At 41.5% G+C, this 22,307-nt stretch overlaps 1 protein-coding gene across 4 annotated transcripts in view; it reads right to left on the reverse strand.

Moving 5' to 3' along the window:
* MYO5B (myosin VB) overlaps positions 1–22,307 on the reverse strand; it is a 382,756-nt gene that overhangs the window by 194,671 nt on the left and 165,778 nt on the right. For 3 of the 4 annotated variants that reach the window (XM_033837739.2, XM_033837736.2, XM_033837737.2), the window contains exons 3-4: positions 14,392–14,563; positions 8,566–8,710 (exon numbers count right to left, since the gene is read on the reverse strand). In XM_033837739.2, the coding sequence (XP_033693630.1) occupies positions 8,566–8,710; positions 14,392–14,563 (317 nt within the window). Of the gene's footprint in view, positions 1–6,971; positions 7,078–7,992; positions 8,151–8,565; positions 8,711–14,391; positions 14,564–22,307 lie in introns of those variants that run through there. The other variant, XM_033837738.2, reaches the window with a different exon arrangement.

Below are 22,307 nucleotides of genomic sequence, written 5' to 3' on the forward strand. Positions count from 1 at the left end.
AGAGCGTGTCCACTGGGTCCTGCCCGCCGCGGGACGGCTGCTCAGGGGCCGGTTATCTCTTACAATAACCCGAGGATGGAAGTACACACAACGATCCTCTTGCTTCAGCTGAGGAAATGGAGGAACTTAGGTGAAAGAACATGACCAGGTGAAACACGGGAAGGAAGCAGTGAGGCTGGGCTGCTAACTGGGGTCTGGCGTGCCCACCTCCTCAGACATGAGCCCCTGAAAATCACGCCTGACCAACCTGGTGCGCACAGGTTTTAACACGATTTAAAATACAGGTAAGGACCTAAGTTTTTATTTCTATTAGATTAAATTATCAGTTCTTAGTCAAAGAACTGCTCCCAGCATGTTATAGCAATCCAGCCGGGTTAATATCTCCTCATCTATAGATAAGGACGGAAGCAAAAGATCTGTTAAATTTGCACATGCATCAAGCCAGGGAGACTTAAAATATCACATGCAATAATCAAGATTCAAAGAGATACCCTGGAATATTGGAACACAGGGACAAAAGGTGAAATTTAATACAGGTAACTCTGAATCCTGCTCAGCATATAAAAAATCAATTGTGCAAGTTGCAGAATGAGGGAAACATATCTTAGAAGGAGAAACTTTTCGAAGTTAAGGGAATATTCATTACCTGGATCATGGTGATGGTTTCATGGGTGTACGCATATGTCAAAATCTGTCAAACTGTACGTGCAATTTAATGTAACTGCACTTTCAATAGGTGCAGCTTATTGCTAGCCGATTAAACCTCGTTACAGTGGTAATAAAATAATTCTTGTGCATATGTGGGCAGGGGGAGGGGAAATAGGAATTTGACAGCTTGCAAACTTAGTAAAAATCAGCAATATGAAATGCCTGCCAAGTCAGTGCAATTGTCGGCTCTGTAACAGAAACTCTCTGTAAGGAGGAACTCTTCGCCTCTCCTGGCAGACCGCATTCAGAGACCACAGATATCAGAGAGAAAGACCGGATGGTGTCCAGGGGCGACCCACAGTGGGAGAGGGACTGAAAGCTATGCTCAGAAGGAATGGCTGTGGGAGCCAGGATGCTCAGCCAGAGTCGGGAGGGGGCTGCCACGTGTAAGGAAATGCTCACTGTCCTGTGTAGCTGCTCTGGACAGAGCTCAGAGCCACAGGTGAAGGCGACTGGAGACGAGTGGGGTACTGCGTGATGGAGAAATTCCCGACAGTGAAAGCTGTTAAAAATGGAACACGCTTGAGAGACAGAGCTACGTGGACTAGGAATGGTCAAGCAGCACCCAAAGGACCAGTGGCGGGGATGCGGTCTCCAGTGTCCCTACAGCTTAGCCAGTTCCTACCAAATGACTGCAGGCCCTTTCCTAACATGACGTCATTCCCCAGGTAAGATAAAAAGTGGTTACTAACAAAATGAAGTATCTTTCAGCTCTATGATTTTTGATATGGGACTTGACTATTAGTAACATTCATGACCTCTGCAGTGTCACAGAAGTGATCCAGTCCTATTCTTTTCTAAACTCACAATTTTAAAAGGAGATGACAATATACACTTACCATCAATTTCTTTTAACACAGGGATGTCATATTAGCCACATTCACTGCATACTTAACTTTCCCCTACACTCAAATCTAAATAATATAACTAGAATTTTAAACAGGGTAGGTGGAAATATAAAGAAACTATACAGTCTAAGAGATTATAAAGGATCAAATGATGCTATCGACCTCGGTGCTGGGGCACCCCGTGGGGAGGGAGAGGGGTGTACAGGCATGGCTGAGCAGGGGGACATGGAGAGGAGATGAGGGAATCAGGGAGGAGTAAGTGCAGGAGAAGAGCCTGGGGAAGACAGCACCCTGGGAAGAATCTGAACAAAGGGAACTAACTACCCAGGGCATGTTCGAGAAATGAGATAATGGCATAGAGGAGACAAAGTCATTCCTGTGTTCAGACATCTTGAACATCTCCTATACCTTGTCCTAGCACAACCTAGCCCTGACCTGAAATCATAAGGAATGGGAAGGAAAGCAAAACTGCAGCCAAAAGTCAGGGCTGAATGAAGTCACAGCTTCAGACTTTACTGTAAAATTCCAGGAAGTCGCTGCTCCCTAACCACTGACCTCCCCAGCGATGCCGTCACTTGTGTTCAACGACAGCCAAGGAAGCTGTCCGTCAGCTTTAACATCAGCGCCCCCAATTTTTATAGCACTCAACGGGTTTTAAAGGTTCCTCATGACCTCTCGCAGGTCCAAATCCCTCTCTGAGGTGATGCCACTATTCTCCTTAAAGGGTGGACTCACTGAGAACCACAGGCCCCGAAGGGTTTGTGCATGGACACACAGTAGGTGGGAGAGACATCGTCAGGGACAGACCCCTGGACACTCCCGTACAGCAAACATCTTACAGAGAAACAAAACCTGGCTCTGCTCTCAACACTGAAAACATGAGGCTCAATCAGAAAGTACTTCACATCCCAAACTTCCCCAAACTATACAACCCAGAATAATAAACTACCTTACATCAAAAAGGAAGAAAGAAACTGACATCATTCTAGTTAAAACTTGATCTCAAAGCAAAGTGTGAATTTCGGTCACCTATGTACAGTTCTTTTTTTTTTTTTTTTGCAGTACATGGGCCTCTCACTGCTGTGGCCTCTCCCGTTGCGGGGCACAGGCTCCAGACACGCAGGCTCAGCGGCCATGGGTCACGGGCCCAGCCGCTCCGTGGCATGTGGGATCCTCCCAGACCGGGGCACAAACCCGTGTCCCCTGCATCGGCAAGCGGACTCTTAACCACTGCGCCACCAGGGAAGTCCCTGCAGTTCTTTTAAAAAATTATTTTCCCAAAGATCCAAATTCCACAGAGTCTGCAGCCCAAAAGAGATGCTGAAATCTCCTGAGTCCGTTCTTGTCTATCCCAGAGTATGCCACCCCAATGACCAGGAAGATAAAGTTGTCAATTCTATTTTTTCTTTTTTGACCTCTGAAGATGGAAAATGTAGACCTTTCTCATTACCTCTCTCCCTCTGCAGCACATCTCCACAGTCAGGATTTCTCTTGGAGCACTCCCACAGGTGGGGGCAGGTTTCAATCGGCTGCCACAGGTGGGCCGAGCTGCACTTCCCCTCCCCGGGACCCCGAACAGGAGCAGTCCCATCTTTCACTATTAGTCACAGCTCAGCAGCACCGCACAGCCAGATGGAAATGTGTGTGCTCTATTACCCTGGCTACCCGAGCAAATGAATTTGCTCTGCAGTGTCCCCACTCTCTTTCAGGAAAGAACACAAAAGGTAAAAAAAAAAAAAAAAGGATCAGACCTGGGGAACACAAGAAGGTGGCCCACTCCTACCAGCAGAGCTACAAAATACACCAAAACTCTAATCTCACTCTGGAATTTAGACACTTTTGAAACATTAGGGCAAAAGGTCTATCCTTCGGTCCTCATGGCCCTGAGGACCAGAGTTTGCTCTGTTTTGGGAAGACTACCTGGGGCCAGTCGACAGGCACCAGTGATGGAGGGAGTACAGCTTCTCAGCAGGTACAAAGGGCTTTGGGGCAGAGACCGGGTCTGAATTCCAGCTTCAGCATCTACTATCAATCATTACACAGAGGTCATTGAAACAGGCAAGGTATTTCCCCAAGAATCTAAACGACTCATGAGAAGGTGTTCTCATCCTTGGAAATGGTATAGGAATATGGAGAGAAGGAAGCGATTTTGAAATAGGGCCCATCAGAGAAAAATTGGTCTTTGAACATCCCTTGTGTCATATTATCTCTTTATCTAACAGGCTCTAAAATGTATCCATTGCTCTAGGCCATCATTTCCCAAAGAGTCCTTGAAGACAGTTTTGTGTCTAAATATGATTTGCAAACCCAGCATAATGCATCCCCATCGTGGAGACTGGAGACTCCAGAATGCATGGCAACATAACTACCCTGAGAAGCCCCCTGCCTTGAAGGTTCACTTGATTAATCCAGGGTTTCCAAGAGTCGTCTGACCATCTCTGTACCCTTTGATAACAGAACACGCTTTTCTCCCAAAGTTCACCCCGGCCTTCAGAGGCCTCCACCGTCTGGCCACCCTGCCTCTAACTGTACCGTCCGCACACCCCCGACGCAGACGCACTTACCACATAGGTTAAGCTTTCCTGGGTGCTGGTTCCCTAACCACGCCTTTTGTGAATAATAGCTTTTTTGAGATATAGTTCACTGAACACAAGATCCACCCATTTAAAGTACACAATTCAGTGGGTTTCAGGGCATCTGCAGAGCTGTGCACCCACCCACCCAATCAGCTGCAGAAAATTTTCATCACCCGCCCCCCACCGTCGCCACCACTTAAAAACACAAGACATCCTCATCAGCAGTCACTCCCCATTCCCCTCAAACCTCCAGCCCTAGGCAAATACTAATCTACCTCTCTCTACATATTTGTCTACTCTGGACATTTCATATAAGGGGAATCGCTCAGTACGGCTTCTTTTATGTCTGGCTTCTTTCACTTAGCATATTTTCAAGGTGCATCCCTGTACCAGTATTTTGTTCCTTTTCATGTACCAAACAATATTCCACTGTATGGCTATAACCACACTTTATCCATTGGTCAGCTGATGGATATTTAGTTTTTTCCCCACCTTTTGGCTACTGTGAATAATTCTGCTATGAATGTTTGTGGATGAGGTTCTGGGTGAACACGTTTTCATTTCTCTTGGGTACATACATAAGAGTAGAATTGCTGACTCCCGTGGTAACTCTGTCTAACCTTCTGAGAACTGCTGGACTATTTTACAAAGCAGCTGCACCATTTTACATTCCCACCAGCAGTGTATGAGGATTCTAATTTCTCCACATCTTTGCCAATTCTTGTTGTTATGTCTTTCTGATGACAAACATCCTAGGGGGTGTGAAGCACTATGTCACTGTGGTTTTGTGACCGTACTTGTTGATGCCCCACTGTTAGGGTATTGATCACTCTACTCCACCCACCTAGAGTTCTGCTTCTCACTCTACACATCCTACCAATTCATCAAGATCCAGCTTAAATGCTACAGTTTTCTTGGCCCAGGTGTGACAATCATCTCCAAACTCAATTCAAACAACGCTGAGTGTGGCTTCAATTTACACTTCCTGCAGTTACAGGCTTTTTGGCCTACTGTGTCCTCTCTCTCCAACCAGACTAGACCGCTGTCGCCTTAAGAAGTGGGGAGTGGTCTCACATTTCTTAGTGTTCATTCGGGAAGCAGCCTATCAAATAATTGATACTTCACAAACGTTGGCTGATATGACGTAACACAGGAGCTGAGGCTGGAATCAGGGGAGGTAAAAATGAGGGAATGGGCATTTCAGATCCTGAACAAGGGAGGAGCAGAAATAAAGCCGCGGTCAGTCTCCTTTCTCACGGGAACTATAGTCTCTTATGTGGAAGACAGAATTCACGAATTTGATGTTTTATACTAGCTTAGCCTTTTTATTCACTGTGAATCTCCATTTACTCTCAAGCCTAGTCTTGAAGTCAACAGGGATATAGGGACAATGAACCAGTCATCTTGTTATTGTGTCTCCTCAACCTTTCCATCCAGCACAAGATTCTGGGTGGAAACCTCAGGATGGGGATGAAGGTCTGGATTTATCCCTTCGAGCTTTGACAGACTCCTCCCACACACTCAAAGCATCAAGAATTGGAGTGTCCCAGTGTGAACGACATGAAGAAAGAAAATCCAGTCCCCAGTGAATCAAGAGAAAGAACTGCTGAGTCCAAGGCCAATTAACTCAGAGTCACCAAAGACTGGGAGTCATTAACTTCAGTTTCTTGTACCCTTTATTTTGCCCAGCGGTTATGGAGGCTCAGATTCAAAGCAAACTGTGTTAGACTGTGGCTACTTGATCCACAGAACAATTATTTCAAAAACTGCTGATGAGTCAGGAAGAGCACAGTACAGTTGGCAAGTATTGTTAAATGAACGTGTTCTAGTATTCAAAGTTGACAGAGAAGGCCCATAATGGAAATGCAGCAAAAAACCGTCCCTGCATCTGACCAGTGGGTCTCCCTCTTTCCCTGCAAAGATTCTGCTGGGGCTTCTAATATGCCTCTCAGATCAATAGCAGGAACCATGAGCTGCTGACAACAGAACTTATACAAAAATAGCTCCTCTCTCCTGTGGCCACGTGTGCTGGCCTTATGCTTCTAATGCACGTTCATGAGCAAAAACTGCACAAGAATTTCAGCAAAATTATTTGGCTACCCTAGGACTCAGTGGGTAAAACGAATAAACCTTAGCACTTTAAAGAAAATCCTTGAGGAAGCAACTCCTTGTCCAACTTTAACATCCAAACCCCTTAATCATCAAATGCATTACCATAGGCAAGATCATATCACCACCACCCTGGATGCCCACACCTGCCCTTTCCCTCTAACAGGTGTGAACAAGGACCCAAACAAGTGAAATAACCCAAGAGCACAGCTTCCGGCACGGAAAGGAAGGGAGGTATTTAATCAAAAGGATCTATGGTATGGATAAAAGTGGAGGCTAGATGTTTCTCAAAGCTGTATGGGAGCCTCAAGAAGTCTGATAATGAACAGCAACTTCTGATACATCTAAGTGCAACTGGCTAGAAGAGGAGAATGGAATGAAAAACAAACATCAGTGACATCCATGAAAGGACAAGTCTCAGGGAGCTGGCGGAACTTTTAGCATGGAAGGAAGTCGTCAGAACCAGGCCATACTCACCTTCCATTTTAGAGCCATAAAGAAACCATCCATAAAGGAGGAAGGATAATCTTCTTCACATGAAGCAAATGACGACTTGGCTTAAGTGATTCTCCCAAGATGTAGAAGCCTGTCCAGACCCCAGGTCCCCCTCCACTGTGCATACACCTGAGCGAGGCCGTGTGCTGCATCACGCTACCCCTCATCCTTCTCCACACGTGATCTGACCTTGAACTTACACTTCAGTCCAGAGGTGTGTGCCTCAACCGCTTACCAAGCTAAGCGACTCCAGGTCAAGCCCTGATAGCAGATGAACATAGTGTGCGGTCGCTTTATGGCATCAGAGAGATCAAAGGTCATGACCATTTTAGCTCCACAATCTATAACATTTGGGAGAAATAAAATGGTTTTAGATCATTCTACTTATTATATTGCTGTTCTCCAATCACTGCTTATATTGAATATGGTCACTGTGTATCCATAAGGAAACAGACCTTTTACATACTCATCTCCACAGCCAGCAATAAAACATTATAAATTAGTAAGGAAACTTATATAACAGTCTTTCCTCATGGAAATTTTCATTGGGCTGAAAATTACACCCTGATATCCACCGAAGCACAGACCACCTTGAGTGGGATTCTTTCTCACTCCTCTCACTAAATTAGCCTAAGCAGCCCTCCACCCCACAAAGGACTCCTACCTTTCCTGCTAGCTCTGTAAGATATTCTCTAGAGGTGGCAGAAAAGATTTAGCTGAAAGGATCCAGCATTTTTCTGTTAATTGGAAAAATGCATTTCCACCAAAACTTTGGTAAAACTATCTTTCCCTATACTATATCTTGACAGTTCAAGACCAACACTGTGGTGGTTAATTTTATGTGTCAACTTGATTAGGCCACAGTTCCCAGACATTTGGTCAAACATTAGTCTGTTTGACTATGTTTACTGCTATGAAGGTGCTCTTTTCTAGGTGAAATGAACATTTACATCAGTAGACTTGGGTGGGCCTCACCCAAGCAGTTGAAGATCATAAGAGAAAAACATTTGACATCCCCACCGAAGAGAATTCTGCTAGTAGAAAGCCTTCAGACTCAAAATGCAGTATTTTTCCCCTGGATCTCCAGCCTGCCAGCCTACCCTGCAGATTTTGGACATGCCAAGCCTCCACGATTGCATGAGCCAATTCCTTAAGATAAAAATCCCTCTCTTTACATACACACACACGCACGTGCGCGCACACACACACTCCATATTGGTTCCGTTGCCCTGTAGAACCCTGACCAATACACTCACCTAGCCCACCTTCTGACGAAACAGACCTGGACCTATCTTTCAGAGTTCGAAAATCAGACCTGCTTAAGTGCCTACACAGAACTCCACTTCCAGGCTAAAAACCCGAAACCACGATGCATAACTGCTAATTTGAAATTTCTGTATCTGCCCCAAATGCCTGGCATCTCAAGAAGTTGTCAGAGTCCTGGTTCCTTCAAAAGGGAGCCTTCAGTGAGATCTGCAAAATGACTGGTGATGGTATAAAATGGATTCATTACACCTGGAGGGGAGGAGAGAAGGCCAAAAGAAAGTCAAGGAGAGATGACACACTAGGCATTAACTGCATTGCTCAAAACTGAAATAAGTCTAAGGAGCCACTGTTCTCCAAGCCAAGGCTCAGGTTCACAAGAAGAAGACGAAGACATGAGGAAACGCGGTAAGAAAAGAACCTGAGCTGGTTTGGCTCCCAAGACTCTTCCTCAATCCCAGAATCACCACTCCACCACTGAGAAAAGGCAGCCAAAGAAGGCAGAAACTCCCTTTTCTTCCCTCTGACTCTACCCAGGAGGACTTCTGGGCTGAGGTTATTCTTACCTGGCCATCTGCTTGTAGGCTTCCTCGGCCACAGCGAAGATGTGAGGGTCCATATCCCCCATGTTTTGGCCACTGTAGGCATAGATGACATCTTGGCCATAGATTGGCAGCTGTTCGTAAGGATTAATGGCAACAAGCACGATCCCTGCAAACAGAAAATGCAGTCAGTTCTGAGAGCACGACAGCCTCGTGACAAGAGCTTTACAGGCCCCTGTTCATGTACATCAAAACTAAAGAAGGAAAGAGAACAGAATGAGTCTTAACCAATCACTCAACTAAATCCAGATGTATGTGTTTATCAGGCACTCTGCTAGGCCCTGATGGAGAAAAGAATGACAGGCCGGGCCTCCAAATGCCCTAGAGCATGGAATAAGCATAATATGCACAGGGACGTGTGCACACACACACACAAACACGCACGCACAAATGCTCAACAAATTGAATTCATAAAATACACATGTACAGAGTGTTGCAGGATCAGAAAGAGGAGGGTACTTAACCCGGCCAACAGGTGTTAGGCTTAAAAAAAAAAATCTCAGAATTAAAATCTAAAAGAGGGACTATTAATTTCTCATTTGTATGTGGGTTGTCTTAACTAAAATACAAACAACTTGTGAACAGGAAATACGATTTACACACCGTAATGTCAAATCTCGGCTCAGCCGGTTACTTTTTATGTATTTATTTTTTAACATCTTTACTGGAGTATAAATGCTTTACAATGTTGTGTTGGTTTCTGCTGTATAACAAAGTGAATCAGCTATACGTGTACATATATCCCCATATCCCCTCCCTCTTGTGTCTCCCTCCCACCCTCCCTATCTCACCCCTCTAGGTGGTCACAAAGCACCGAGCTGATCTCCCTGTGCCATGCGTCAGCTGATCATTAATTGTGTGACTTTGCCAAATTACTTAACCTCTGAGTGCCTTAGTTTCCTAGACTGCAAAATGGGGATAATAATTGCATTTCCCTGGTTATCCTGAGGGTAAAATGATTAACAGAACATTCATACCATTCAGATTTGCACAGTAAGCACTGAGTGTTGGCTATTTTTTATTGTCTCACATCACACTATATCATGCATTATCTTTCACTCCACTGTTTTTCCCATCTCGTGTCCCCAAAAGGACATATTGCAATGGTGGACTCAATAACTACATGTTGAATGAGGAGTTAGCAAATCCTCTCACCCTGAAGATCTTTTACGGAAGGGCAAGGTAAATTGATATTTGAGAATGTGAAGAGCGAGAAAAAAAACAAATTCAGTATTCAAGATAAGACAAATTCTTGCTTTTTTCTTTCATATAAACATATTCTGGATCTCAAGGGAACCACTGATGGGTACAAAAAAATGTGAGCTTTTCCAGTCATCTGGGGAAGAGAAGGCAAGAATGCAAAGGGTCCCTGCCAAGATGGGAGAGCGCCTACATTGTGCTCCCTTCTGGTGTTTGAAAAGAAGCACAGTCAAGAGAATGAGAAGACAAGCCACAGACATATCTGATAAAGGACTGTTACCCAAAATATACAAAGAGCTCTTAAAACCCAACAGTAAGGGAATGAACCATCTAATTAAAAAACAGGCAAAAGACCTAAACAAACACCTCACCAAAGAAGATACAGAGATGGCAAATAAGCATGGGAAAAGATGCTCCACATCGTAAGTCATTAGGGAAATGCAGACTGAAACACCAATGAGATACCACTATACACCTATTAGCATGGCCCAAATCCAGAACACCGGCAAGGTCAAATGCTGGCGAGGATGTGGAGCAAAGGGAACTCTTATTTCATCACTGGCGGTAATGCAAAAGGGCACAGCCACTTTGGAAGCTCCTTATGAAACTAAACATAATCTTACCATATGATCCAATAATCACACTCCTTGGTATTTAGCTAAAGGAGTCGAAAACATATCCACACAGAAACCTGCACGTGGATGTTTATAACAGCTATATTCATGATTGCCAAAACCCAGAAGCAACGATGTTCTACAGTAGGTGAATGGACAAACTGTGGTACATTGAATAATGGAATATCAGTGTTATAAAGAAATGATCTATCAAGATGTGAAAAGACATGGAGAAAACTTAAATACATATTACTAGGTGAAAGAAGCCAATTCGAAAAGGCTACACACTGTAACTACACCATATGATATTCTATAAAGGCAAAACTATAGAGACAGTATAAAAACTCAGTTGTTGCCAGGGGTTAGCGGGGAGAGAGGGATGAACAGGCAGAGCACAGATGACTTTTAGGGCAGTGAAACTACTGTTATGATACCATAACGGTGGCTACATGTCATTATACATTTGTCTAAACCCGCAGAACACACAACACCAAGAGCGGCCTAATGTGAACTATGGACTTCGGGTGATAGCGATGTGTCATTGTGGGTTCATCAATTTTAACAAATGTTTCACTCTTGAGCAGAATGGTGATAGTGGGGAAGGCTCTGCATGTGTTGCGAAAGGGGTTATATGGGAAGTCTGTGTACCTTCCACTCAGTTTTGCTCTCAGCCTAAAATTGCTGTAAAACGTAAAGTCTATTAAAAAGGGAAAAAATACGAGAGAGAAGGAGAGAGAGAGAGAAAGAAACGTGAAACTTAATAAACCACATTGCCCAAGTAAAGAAGAAAGGGCAAGGAGAGGAAAAAGACAAAGACAAAGTCCTCTCCAGATGAAAGTTTTCCTGAAAATACAACCTGGAATGAAAAATAAGGCCCAGAACTGAGAAAAACTCCAATTAATAAGAGAATTCTCCAAGTCATTCGCCGTAAAAACAGCCTCTCATGTTCTACTGGTTATTGAGAGTTGTCTAAAACCCTAATTCATCCCATTCAAATTTTGATATTTTACTCTGAGGTCACACATTTTCCTAAAATGTCTCAGCCCCCTCCACAGCAGGTAAGAGTGCTTCTTGATGACTTAGAATTCTGCGCTCCATCAGTCACTCTGAAGGCTGAAGCTGGAAGAGCCAAGGTACGCTTGGATAGATGCATGCAGACACCCGGACCTCTCTTAGAAGGGATGCCTGTAAAAAGCGAAGCTGGTGGTCATTTATCCCTTTCTCCAAAAAGGGAGATTTTCAAAAATCTTTTGGAAAAAAAAAAAAAAAACCCCACTTACTGAGGGCTTCTTTCAAATAAAACTCTCACTAACAACTGGGGGAAAGGAGCTTTGGGAAACTCCCTCAAGCACTGAAATCAACATGGTATTTCCAGCTCCCGAAATCTGGCATAGAAGCTCACCCTAACTTAGCAGCCAGCTGGCCAATTCCAAACCAAAGTGGGATATCACAATGAAAAGAACCCTGACCCCCTGAGGGCTCACCTAGGATCACAGATAAGACCAAGGCACTGAAGGACAAATGGGACAACCCCCCACAAAGAAGCCCTCAGCTGCCTCTGCAACCAGATCCTAAAATGCTTTGCCCCTCAAACTAGGGTTCTTGTTTTCACCATAGCACTTAACAACAGTCTAAAAAAGAGAAGCCAAAATGTGGGATGGGGGAAATTGAGAAATTTCAAGAAAAATGTGAGAGAAATTTTAGGACATTTCTTTAAAGCATCTGTCATGGCACATAAATCATACCAATGTTTTCTTGGGTCAGTCTCCCAAGACAATAGAAATAAAAACAAAAATAAACAAATGGGACCTAATCAAACTCACAAGCTTTTGCACAGCAAAGGAAACCATAAAAAAGAAAAGACAAGACAACCTACAGAATGGGAGAAAATACTTGCAAACAATGCAATCAACAAGGGCTTAATTTCCAAAATATACATAGAGCTCATACAACTCAACAACAGAAAAACAGACAACCCAATCAAAAAATGGGCAGAAGACCTAAATAGGCATTTCACCAAAGAAGACATACAGATGACCAATAGGCACATGAAAAGCTGCTCAACATCGCTAATTATGAGAGAAATGCAAATCAAAACTACAGTGAGGCACCACCTCATACCAGTCAGAATGGCCACCATTAAAAAGTCTACTAATAACAAATGCTGGAGATGTATGGAGAAAAGGGAACCCTCCTACACTGTTGGTGGGAATGTAAGTTGGTGCAGCCACTATGGAGAACAGTATGCAGGTTCCTCAGAAAACTAAAAATAGAATTACCACATGATCCAGCAACCCCACTCCTGGGCATATATACAGACAAAACTGTAAGTCAAAAAGATACATGCACCCCTATGTTCATAGAAGCACTATCTACAACAGCCAAGACATGGAAACAACCTAAATGTCCATCAACAGATGAATGGATAAAGATGATGTGGGGTGTGTCTGTGTGTATGTGTGTTTATGTATTTGTGTGTGTGTGTATGTGTGTGTGTATATATATGAATACTACTCAGCCATAAAAAAGAACGAAATAATGCCATTTGCAGCAACATAGATGCAAACAGAGATTATCATACTAAGTGAAGTCAGAAAGACAAATACCATATGATATCACTTATATGTGGAATCTAAAATGTGGCACAAATGAACCTACCTATGAAACAGAAAAAGACTCACATATGTAGAGGACAGACTTGTGGTTGCCAAGGGGGAGTGGGGTGGGGGAGGGATGGAATGGGAATTTGGGGTTAGTAGATGCAAACGACTACATATAGAATGGATAAATAACAAGGTCCTACTGCATAGCACAGGGAACTATATTCAATATCCTGGGATAAACCAGGATATAGAAATTAACACAAGATTGTAAATCAATTATATTTCAATTAAAAAGTAAATTTAAAAAAGCATTTGTCATGGTTTCTGATCATGAATTCAACAAATATTCATCATGCACATGTTTGCACGTGGGCAAGTGAGAGGGTCAGACAGAAAGGCAACCCTTTCTCAAGCAGAAAACAAAAACATGCGCCCCAATGTTCACTGCAGTTTATGATAGCCAAGACATGGAAGCAACCTAAATGTCCATCGATAGAAGAATGGGTAAAGAAGATGTGGTACATATATACAATGGAATATTACTCAGCCATAAAAAGAATGAAATAATGCCATGTGCAGCAACATGGATGGACACAGAGACTGTCATACTGAATGAAGTAAGTCAGACAGAGAAAGACAAATATCATGATATCGCTTATACACAGAATCTTAAAAAAAAAAAGGGTACAAATGAAGTTATTTACAAAACAGAAACAGACTCACAGACTTGGAGAATCAACTCACAGTTACCAGAAGGAAGTGTGGTGGGGAGAGATAGGGGGTCTGGGACTGACACGTACACAATGCTATATTTAAAATGGATAACAAACAAGGACCTACTTATAGCACAGGGAACTCTGCTCAATACTATGTAACAACCTAAAGGGGAAAAGAATTTGAAAAAGAAGAGATACACATATACGTATAACTAAATCACTTCGCTGTACACCTGAAACTAGCACGTTATTAATCACCTATACTCCAATATAAAATAAAAAGTCAATAAAAAACAAAAACAAGCCAGCTGTACATTTGCGTCAGTGCGCTCCACAGTGAGAGCAAATGCCTGAGCTGGCACATTGGGGTGGATTTACTGCTTTCCTACTGATTCCAGGAATGTGCCTGACCATCAAGCCACAAGGTGTGGCCCAATTCTTCCCTGCTTGAGCTGTGATTAACACCAGTCCTCCCACAGAGAGGTATGGCAGCCTAATTAAGCCACATTCACTGACTGCAAACATTTCAAGGGTCTCAGGTGAGAGGCACTTATAATGAGAGTGAAAGTAGGATTCTTAACCACTGGAGTTTAACAGGTAAAGTCTAAAGACTATAAGCACTTTCAAACACACACAGCCAATAGATACCCCACTTACCACAGTAAGTGTAGATATGGTTGGACTCCAGGAAACGGACCTTTAAGTTATGCAAAACTGCAGGCTCATGTAGATAGCTAAGGGCAGTTAGGTCATTTTCTCCCACCAGGATATCTGGATTCCGCAGGAAGGGAAGCTGGTTGCTTTGGACATCAATGGGGTATTCCCGAATCTAAGGAAAGGCAAGTGACAAACACAAAAAGGCACAGTTATGAAGCATTTAGCCGGTATTCAATGTCCTGTCTTGTTGGCTAGGATGGCTACCCTAACATGATCGTAAGTGAAGATAAATAACACGTTTTAAACAAAGCGAGTTGAACAAAATACCTGTGTTGCCATAAGTGACAAGCTCAGGTAGAAAATTTGCTGATAACATAATCCCAGTGTATCAAGGTAAAAGACTGAATGACATGAGAAATTCAGGAAGCACAGGTAGATTTAATAAAGTGTTCTTCTGCTTCTCAATGCAAAAATACTGAGTCTTTAATTCTAGCTGCTGTACTGTTCTTTCTGCCATCCAGGAAAGCTTCTTTGGTTTGCCCAATGTGATGCTGCTGTTTCTTTACTCTCTCTCCCATCATCCAACGCACTCACTTTTTTTTTTGGATTACCTTACAACTAGCAAACTGCTCTCCATAATTCCATTCAAGTTGTCCACATATTTTTCCCCAACCTAACTGTGAGCAGTAATTTTACTTTAACCTAGAGTATAATAGGAGCTTGGTGTGTGTGTGTGTGTGTGTGTGTGTGTGTGTGTGTGTGTGTGTGTGTGTGTGTGTGTGTGTGTGTGTGTGTGTGTAATTAGGGCCTATGACCACACATCGTACAGTCAAATCTCAAATACAAGGTGTTATCCTTGTACTCTCAGCATACATAGCACTTGGACTACATAAATACTCAAAATATGTTTAGTGACAGGATATATAACTGACACCTGTACACACGTAATTAATACAAAGATGTAATTAAGAACAGTCAGCTCTACCCACCACCAGTCCCTCCCATCAAGCCTCTTAGACAGCCTCATCCACAAGAGGGCAGACAGCAGAAGCAAGAAGAACTACAGTCCTGCAGCCTGTGGAACAAAAAACCACATTCACAGAAAGACAAGATCAAAAGGCAGCAGGCTATGTACCAGATGAAGGAACAAGATAAAACCCCAGAAAACAACTAAATGAAGTGGTGATAGGCAACCTTCCAGAAAAAGAATTAAGAATACTGATAGTGAAGATGATCCAGAACCTCGAAAAAGAATGGAGGCAAAGATCGAGAAGATGCAAGAAATGTTTAACAAAGACCTAGAAGATTTAAAGAACAAACAAACAGAGATGAACAGTACAATAACTGAAATGAAAACTACACTAGAAGGAATCAATAGCAGAATACTGAGGCAAAAGAACGGATAAGTGACCTGGAAGACAGAATGGTGGAATTCACTGCCGCGGAACAGAATAAAGAAAAAAGAATGAAAAGAAATGAAGACAGCCTAAGAGACCTCTGGGACAACATTAAACGCAACAACATTCGCATTATAGGGGTCCCAGAAGGAGAAGAGATACACAAAGAACCAGAGAAAATATTTGGAGATTATAGTCGAAAACTTCCCTAACATGGGAAAGGAAATAGCCACCCAAGTCCAAGAAGCGCAGCGAGTCCCATACAGGATAAACCCAAAGGGAAACACGCCGAGACACACAGTAATCAAACTGAGAAAAATTAAAGACAAAGAAAAATTACTGAAAGCAGCAAGGGAAAAATGACAAATAACACACAAGGAAGCTCCCATAAGGTTAACAGCTGATTTCTCAGTAGAAACTCTACAAGCCAGAAGGGAGTGATATGATATACTTAAAGTGATGAAAGGGAAGAAACTACAACCAAGATTACTCTATCCAGCAAGGATCTCATTCAGATTTGATGGAGAAATCAAAAGCTTTACAGACAAGCAAAAGCTAAGAGAATTCAGCACCACCAAACGAGCTCTACGACAAATGCTAAGGGAACTTCTCTAAGTGGGAAACACAAGAGAAGAAAAGGACCTACAAAAACAAACCCAAAACAATTAAGAAAATGGTCATAGGAACATACATATCGATAATTACCATAAACGTGAATGGATTAAATGCTCCAACCAAAAGACACAGGCTTGCTGAATGGATACAGAAACAAGACCCATCTATATGCTGTCTACAAGAGACCCACTTCAGACCTACAGACACATACAGATTGAAAGTGAGGGGATGGAAAAAGATATTCCATACAAATGGAAATCAAAAGAAAGCTGGAGTAGCTATACTCATATCAGATGAAATAGACTTTAAAATAAGGAATGTTACAAGAGACAAGGAAGGACACTACATAATGATCAAGGGATCAATCCAAGAAGAATATATAACAATTATAAATATATATGCACCCAACATAGGAGGACCTCAATACATAAGGCAACCGATAACAGCTATAAAAGACGAAATTGACAGTAACACAATAATAGTGGGGGACTTCAACACCTCACTTAAACCAATGGACAGATCATCCAGAATGAAAATAAATAAGGAAACAGAAGGTTTAAATGACACAATAAACCAGGTAGATTTAATTGATATTTATAGGACATTCTAGCCAAAAACAGCAGATTACACTTTCTTCTCAAGTGCACATGGAACATTCTCCAGGATAGATCACATCTTGGGTCACAAATCAAGCCTCAGCAAATTTAAGAAAATTGAAATCATATCAAGCATCTTTTCTGACCATAATGCTATGAGGTTAGAAATGAATTACGGGGTAAAAAACGTAAAAAACACAAATATATGGAGGCTGAACAATACGTTACTAAATAACCAAGAGATCACTGAAGAAATCAAAGAGGAAATCAAAAAACACCTAGAGACAAATGACAATGAAAACACGACAATCCAAAACCTATGAGATGCAGCAAAAGCAGTTCTAAGAGGGAAGTTTATAGCTATACAAGCCTACCTCAAGAAACAAGAAAAATCTCAAATAAACAATCTAACCTTACACCTAAAGAAACTAGAGAAAGAAGAACAAACAGAACCCAAAGTTAGCAGAAGGAAAGAAATCATAAAGATCAGAGCAGAAATAAATGAAATAGAAACAAAGAAAACAATAGCAAAGATCAATACAACTAAAATCTGGTTCTTTGAGAAGAAAAACAAAACTGATAAACCATTAGCCAGACTCATCAAGAAAAAGAGAGAGAGGACTCAAAACAATAAAATTAGAAATGAAAAAGGAGAAGTAACAACAGACACCGCAGAAATACAAAGCACCCTAAGAGACTACTACAAGCAACTCTAGGCCAATAAAATGGACAACCTGGAAGAAATGGCCAAATTCTTAGATAGGTATAACCTTCCAGGACTGAACCAGGAAGAAACAGAAAATATGAACAGACCAATCACAAGTAATGAAATTGAAACTGTGATTAAAAATCTTCCAACAAGGGCTTCCCTGGTGGCGCAGTGGTTGAGAGTCCGCCTGCCGATGCAGGGGATACGAGTTCGTTCCCCGGTCCGGGAAGATCCCACATGCCAAGGAGCGGCTGGGCCCGTGAGCCATGGCCACTGAGCCTGTGCGTCTGGAGCCTGTGCTCTGCAACGGGAGAGTCCACAACAGTGAGAGGCCCGCATACCGCAAAAAAACAAAAACAAAATAAATAAATAAATAAAATAAAGTAAAAATCTTCCAACGAACAAAAGTTCAGATCAGATGGCTTCACAGGTGAATGCTATCAAACATTTAGAGAAGAGCTAACACCCACCCTTCTCAAACTCTTCCAAACAATTGCAGAGGAAGGAGCACTCCCAAACTCATTCTATGAGGTCACCATCACCCTAATACCAAAACCAGATAAAGATACTACAAAAAAAGGATATTACAGACCAATATCACTGATGAATATAGATGCAAAAATCCTCAACAAAATACTAGCAAACAGAATCCAACAATACATTAAAAGGATCATACACCATGGTCAAGTGGGATTTATCCCAGGGATGCAAGGATTCTTCAATACATACAAATCAATCAATGTGATACACCATATTAACAAATTGAAGAATAAAAACCATATGTTCATCACAATAGATGCAGATAAAGCTTTTGACAAAATTCAACACCTATTTATGATAAAAACTCTCCAGAAAGTGGGCACAGAAGGAACCTACCTCAACATAATAAAGGCCATATACGATAAACCCACAGCAAACATCATTCTCAATGGTGAAAAACTGAAAGCATTTCCTCTAAGATCAGGAACAAGACAAGGATGTCCACTCTCACCACCATTATTCAACATAGTTTTGGACGTCCTAGCCATGGCATCAGAGAAGAAAAAGAAATAAAAGGAATACAAATTGGAAAAGAAGAAGTAAAACTGTCCCTGTTTGCAGATCACATGATACTATACATAGAGAATCCTAAAGATGCCACCAGAAAACTACTAGAGCTAATCAATGAATTTGGTAAAGTTGCAGGATACAAAATTAATGCACAGAAATCTCTGGCATTCCTATACACTAATGATGAAAAATCTGAAAGAGAAATTATGGAAACACTCGCATTTACCATTGCAACAAAAAGAATAAAATATCTAGGAATAAACCTACCTAGGGAGACAAAAGACCTGTATGCAGAAAACTATAAGACACTGATGAAAGAAATTAAAGGTGATACCAACAGATGGAGAGATATACTATGTTCTTGGATTGGAAGAATCAATATTGTGAAAATGACTATACTACCCAAAGCAATCTAGAGATTCAATGAAATCCCTGTCAAATTACCAATGGCATTTTTTACGGAACTAGAACAAATCACCTTAAAATTTGTATGGAGACAGAAAAGACCCCGCATAGCTGAAGCAGTCTTGAGGGAAAAAAAATGGAACTGGAGTAAGCAGACTCCCTGACTTCAGAATATACTAAAAGCTACCATAATCAAGACAATATGGTACTGGCAGAAAAACAGAAACACAAATCAATGGAACAAGATAGAAAGCCCAGAGATAAATCCACACACCTATATGGTCAACTAATCTATGACAAAGGAGGCAAAGATATACAATGGAGAAAAGACAGTCTCTTCAATAAGTGGTGCTGGGAAAACTGGACAGCTACATGTAAAAGAATGAAATTAGAACACCCCCTAACACCATACACAAAAATAAACTCAAAATGGATTCAATACCTAAATATAAGACCAGACACTATAAAACTCTTAGAGGAAAACATAGGAAGAACACTCTTTGACATAATCACAGCAGGATCTTTTTTGATCCACCTCCTAGAGTAATGGAAATAAAAACAAAAATAAATGGGACCTAATGAAACTTAAAAGCTTTTGCACAGCAAAGGAAACCATAAACAAGATGAAAAAAAACTCTCAGAATGGGAGAAAATATTTGCAAAGGAATCAACGGACAAAGTATTAATCTCCAATATATATAAACACCTCATACAGTGCAATATTTAAAAAAACAACCCAATCCAAAAATGGGCAGAAGACCTAAATAGACATTTCTCCAAAGAAGACATACAGGTGGCCAAGAAGCACATGAAAAGCTGCTCAACATCACTAATTATTAGAGAAATGCAAATCAAAACTGCAATGAGGTATCACCTCACACCAGTTAGAATGGGCATCCTCAGAATATCTACAAACAACAAATGCTAGAGAGGTTGTGGAGAAAAGGGAACCCTCTTGCACTGTTGGTGGGAATGTAAATGGATACAGCCACTATGGAGAACAGTACGGAGGTTCCTTAAAAAACTAAAAATAGAATTACCATATGATCCAGTAATCCCACTACTATGCATATACCCAGAGAAAACCATAATTCCAAAAGACACATGCACCCCAATGTTCATTGCAGCACTCTTTACAATAGCCAGGTCATGGAAGCAACCTAGATGCCCATCGACAGACGAATGGATAAATAAGTTGTGGTACATATATACAATGGAATATTACTCAGTCATAAAAAGGAACAAAATTGAGTCATTTGTTGAGACGTGGATGGATCTAGAGACTGTCATACAGGGTGAAGTCACAAAGAGAAAAACAAATATCGTGTATTAATGCATGTATGTGGAACCTAGAAAAATGGTACAGATGAACCAGTTTGCAGGGCAGAAGTCGAGACACAGATGTAGAGAACAAACATATGGACACCAAGGGGGGAAAACCATGGTGGGGTGGGGATGGTGGTGTGCTGAATTGGGCGATTGGGATTGACATGTATACACTGATGTGTATAAAATTGATGACTAATAAGAACCTATAGTATAAACAAACAAACAACAAAAACACAACTAATACTAAACTTTCTTTGGGTTATTTGTATGGAAATATGTTAATATAAATGTTTCAGACACTACATGAAATTTCTAAAAATCTTGTATGTTCTGGTATAATGTTATAAGTCCTAATTCTAGTTATTACTTTAAAACGTATATCTCAGAAATAACTAAATTTTCTTGTCAATTGCATTATTATGAACTTTCATCAAATCTTTAACCATGGTCATTTTTAAGTCTTTTGTCATTTACAGACAGTTCTGGGTGTACTCTGATGCTTTCGCAAATATGTTCCTATAAAAGGGTTTCATCTTCAAGGAATTCATGGAAAAGAACCTGACAAGTACACGTTTCTGGTAACTGACTATACTGCTGAACTGAATGAATAAGCATTTTCAGAACTCTAATGGAAAACTGATGAATTCATAAAAGTGCTAACAAAAGATCACGATGAAAAAAATAATTAATTACGTGGAACTGAGTGAACTGATGAGGATGATTATAATTTTTGTGACTTTCTGTTTGAATAAAAAAAAAATCCCACAAGGACTCAGATGTAAAAAGTATACAAATCAATTTTCACTGCAAAGTAAAGGAGCCGTTGCAGTGGAGGATTACTGGACTGAATGTCAATATTATGACATAGTATGAGTGTGTTTCGTGTTTGGTAATTATAATCATTGTTGCTTTTGTTGTGGTCATCTATTTACAATGCTTGGTGTCAGTTTATCTCTTGTAAAAATAAAATACAGTGTGTGTGTGTGTGTGTGTGTGTGTGTGTGTGTGTGTGTGTGTGAAAAAAAAAGATGTAATGAATAAAAAGGTAGTGTTCTTTAATATTTAAACAGAAGGAACTTGACTGTTGTTTACCATGTTTTATCTGAGTGTTAAGTTTCTTATGGTGTTCTTAAAAATCATCTGAGAGCTTGTAAGAAGAGTTTCCTTGGGACTTCCCTGGTGGTCTAGTGGCTAAGACTCTGCACTCCCAATACAGGGGGCCCAGGTTTGATCCCTGGTCAGGGAACTAGATCCCACATGCTGCAGCTAAGAGTTCACATGCCGCAACTAAAGATCCCACATGCCACAAGTAAGACCCGGCGCAGCTAGCTAGCTAGCTAGCTAGCTAGGTAAGTAAGTAAATAAATAAATAAGTTTCCTCAACACAACTTATGTTCAGGAGCTCTTGGGCAGGGACCAGGAACATCAGTTGTTAAAAATCCCCACGTAGCTCTGTACTGGTGGCCTATGGATCATATTTTTTTTAATTAATTATTTATTTCTGGCTGTGTTGGGTCTTCACTGCTGCATGCAGGCTTTCTCTAGTTACAGCGAGCGGGGGCTACTCTTCCTTGCCATGCACGGGTTTCTCATTGTGGTGGCTTCTCTCGTGTTGGAGCACGGGCTCTAGGCGCATGGGCGTCAGTAGTTGTAGCACAGGCTCAGTAGTCGTGGCTCGTGGACTCTAGAGCACAGGCTCAGTAGTTGTGGTGCACGGGCTTAGTTGCTCCGCGGCATGTGGGATCTTCCCGGACCAGGGATCAAACCCGTGTCTCCTGCATTGGCAGGCAGATTCTTAACCACTGCGCCACCAGG

This window comes from Tursiops truncatus, chromosome 13 (genome assembly GCF_011762595.2).
Source record: "Tursiops truncatus isolate mTurTru1 chromosome 13, mTurTru1.mat.Y, whole genome shotgun sequence".
Classification (NCBI taxonomy): domain Eukaryota; kingdom Metazoa; phylum Chordata; class Mammalia; order Artiodactyla; family Delphinidae; genus Tursiops; species Tursiops truncatus.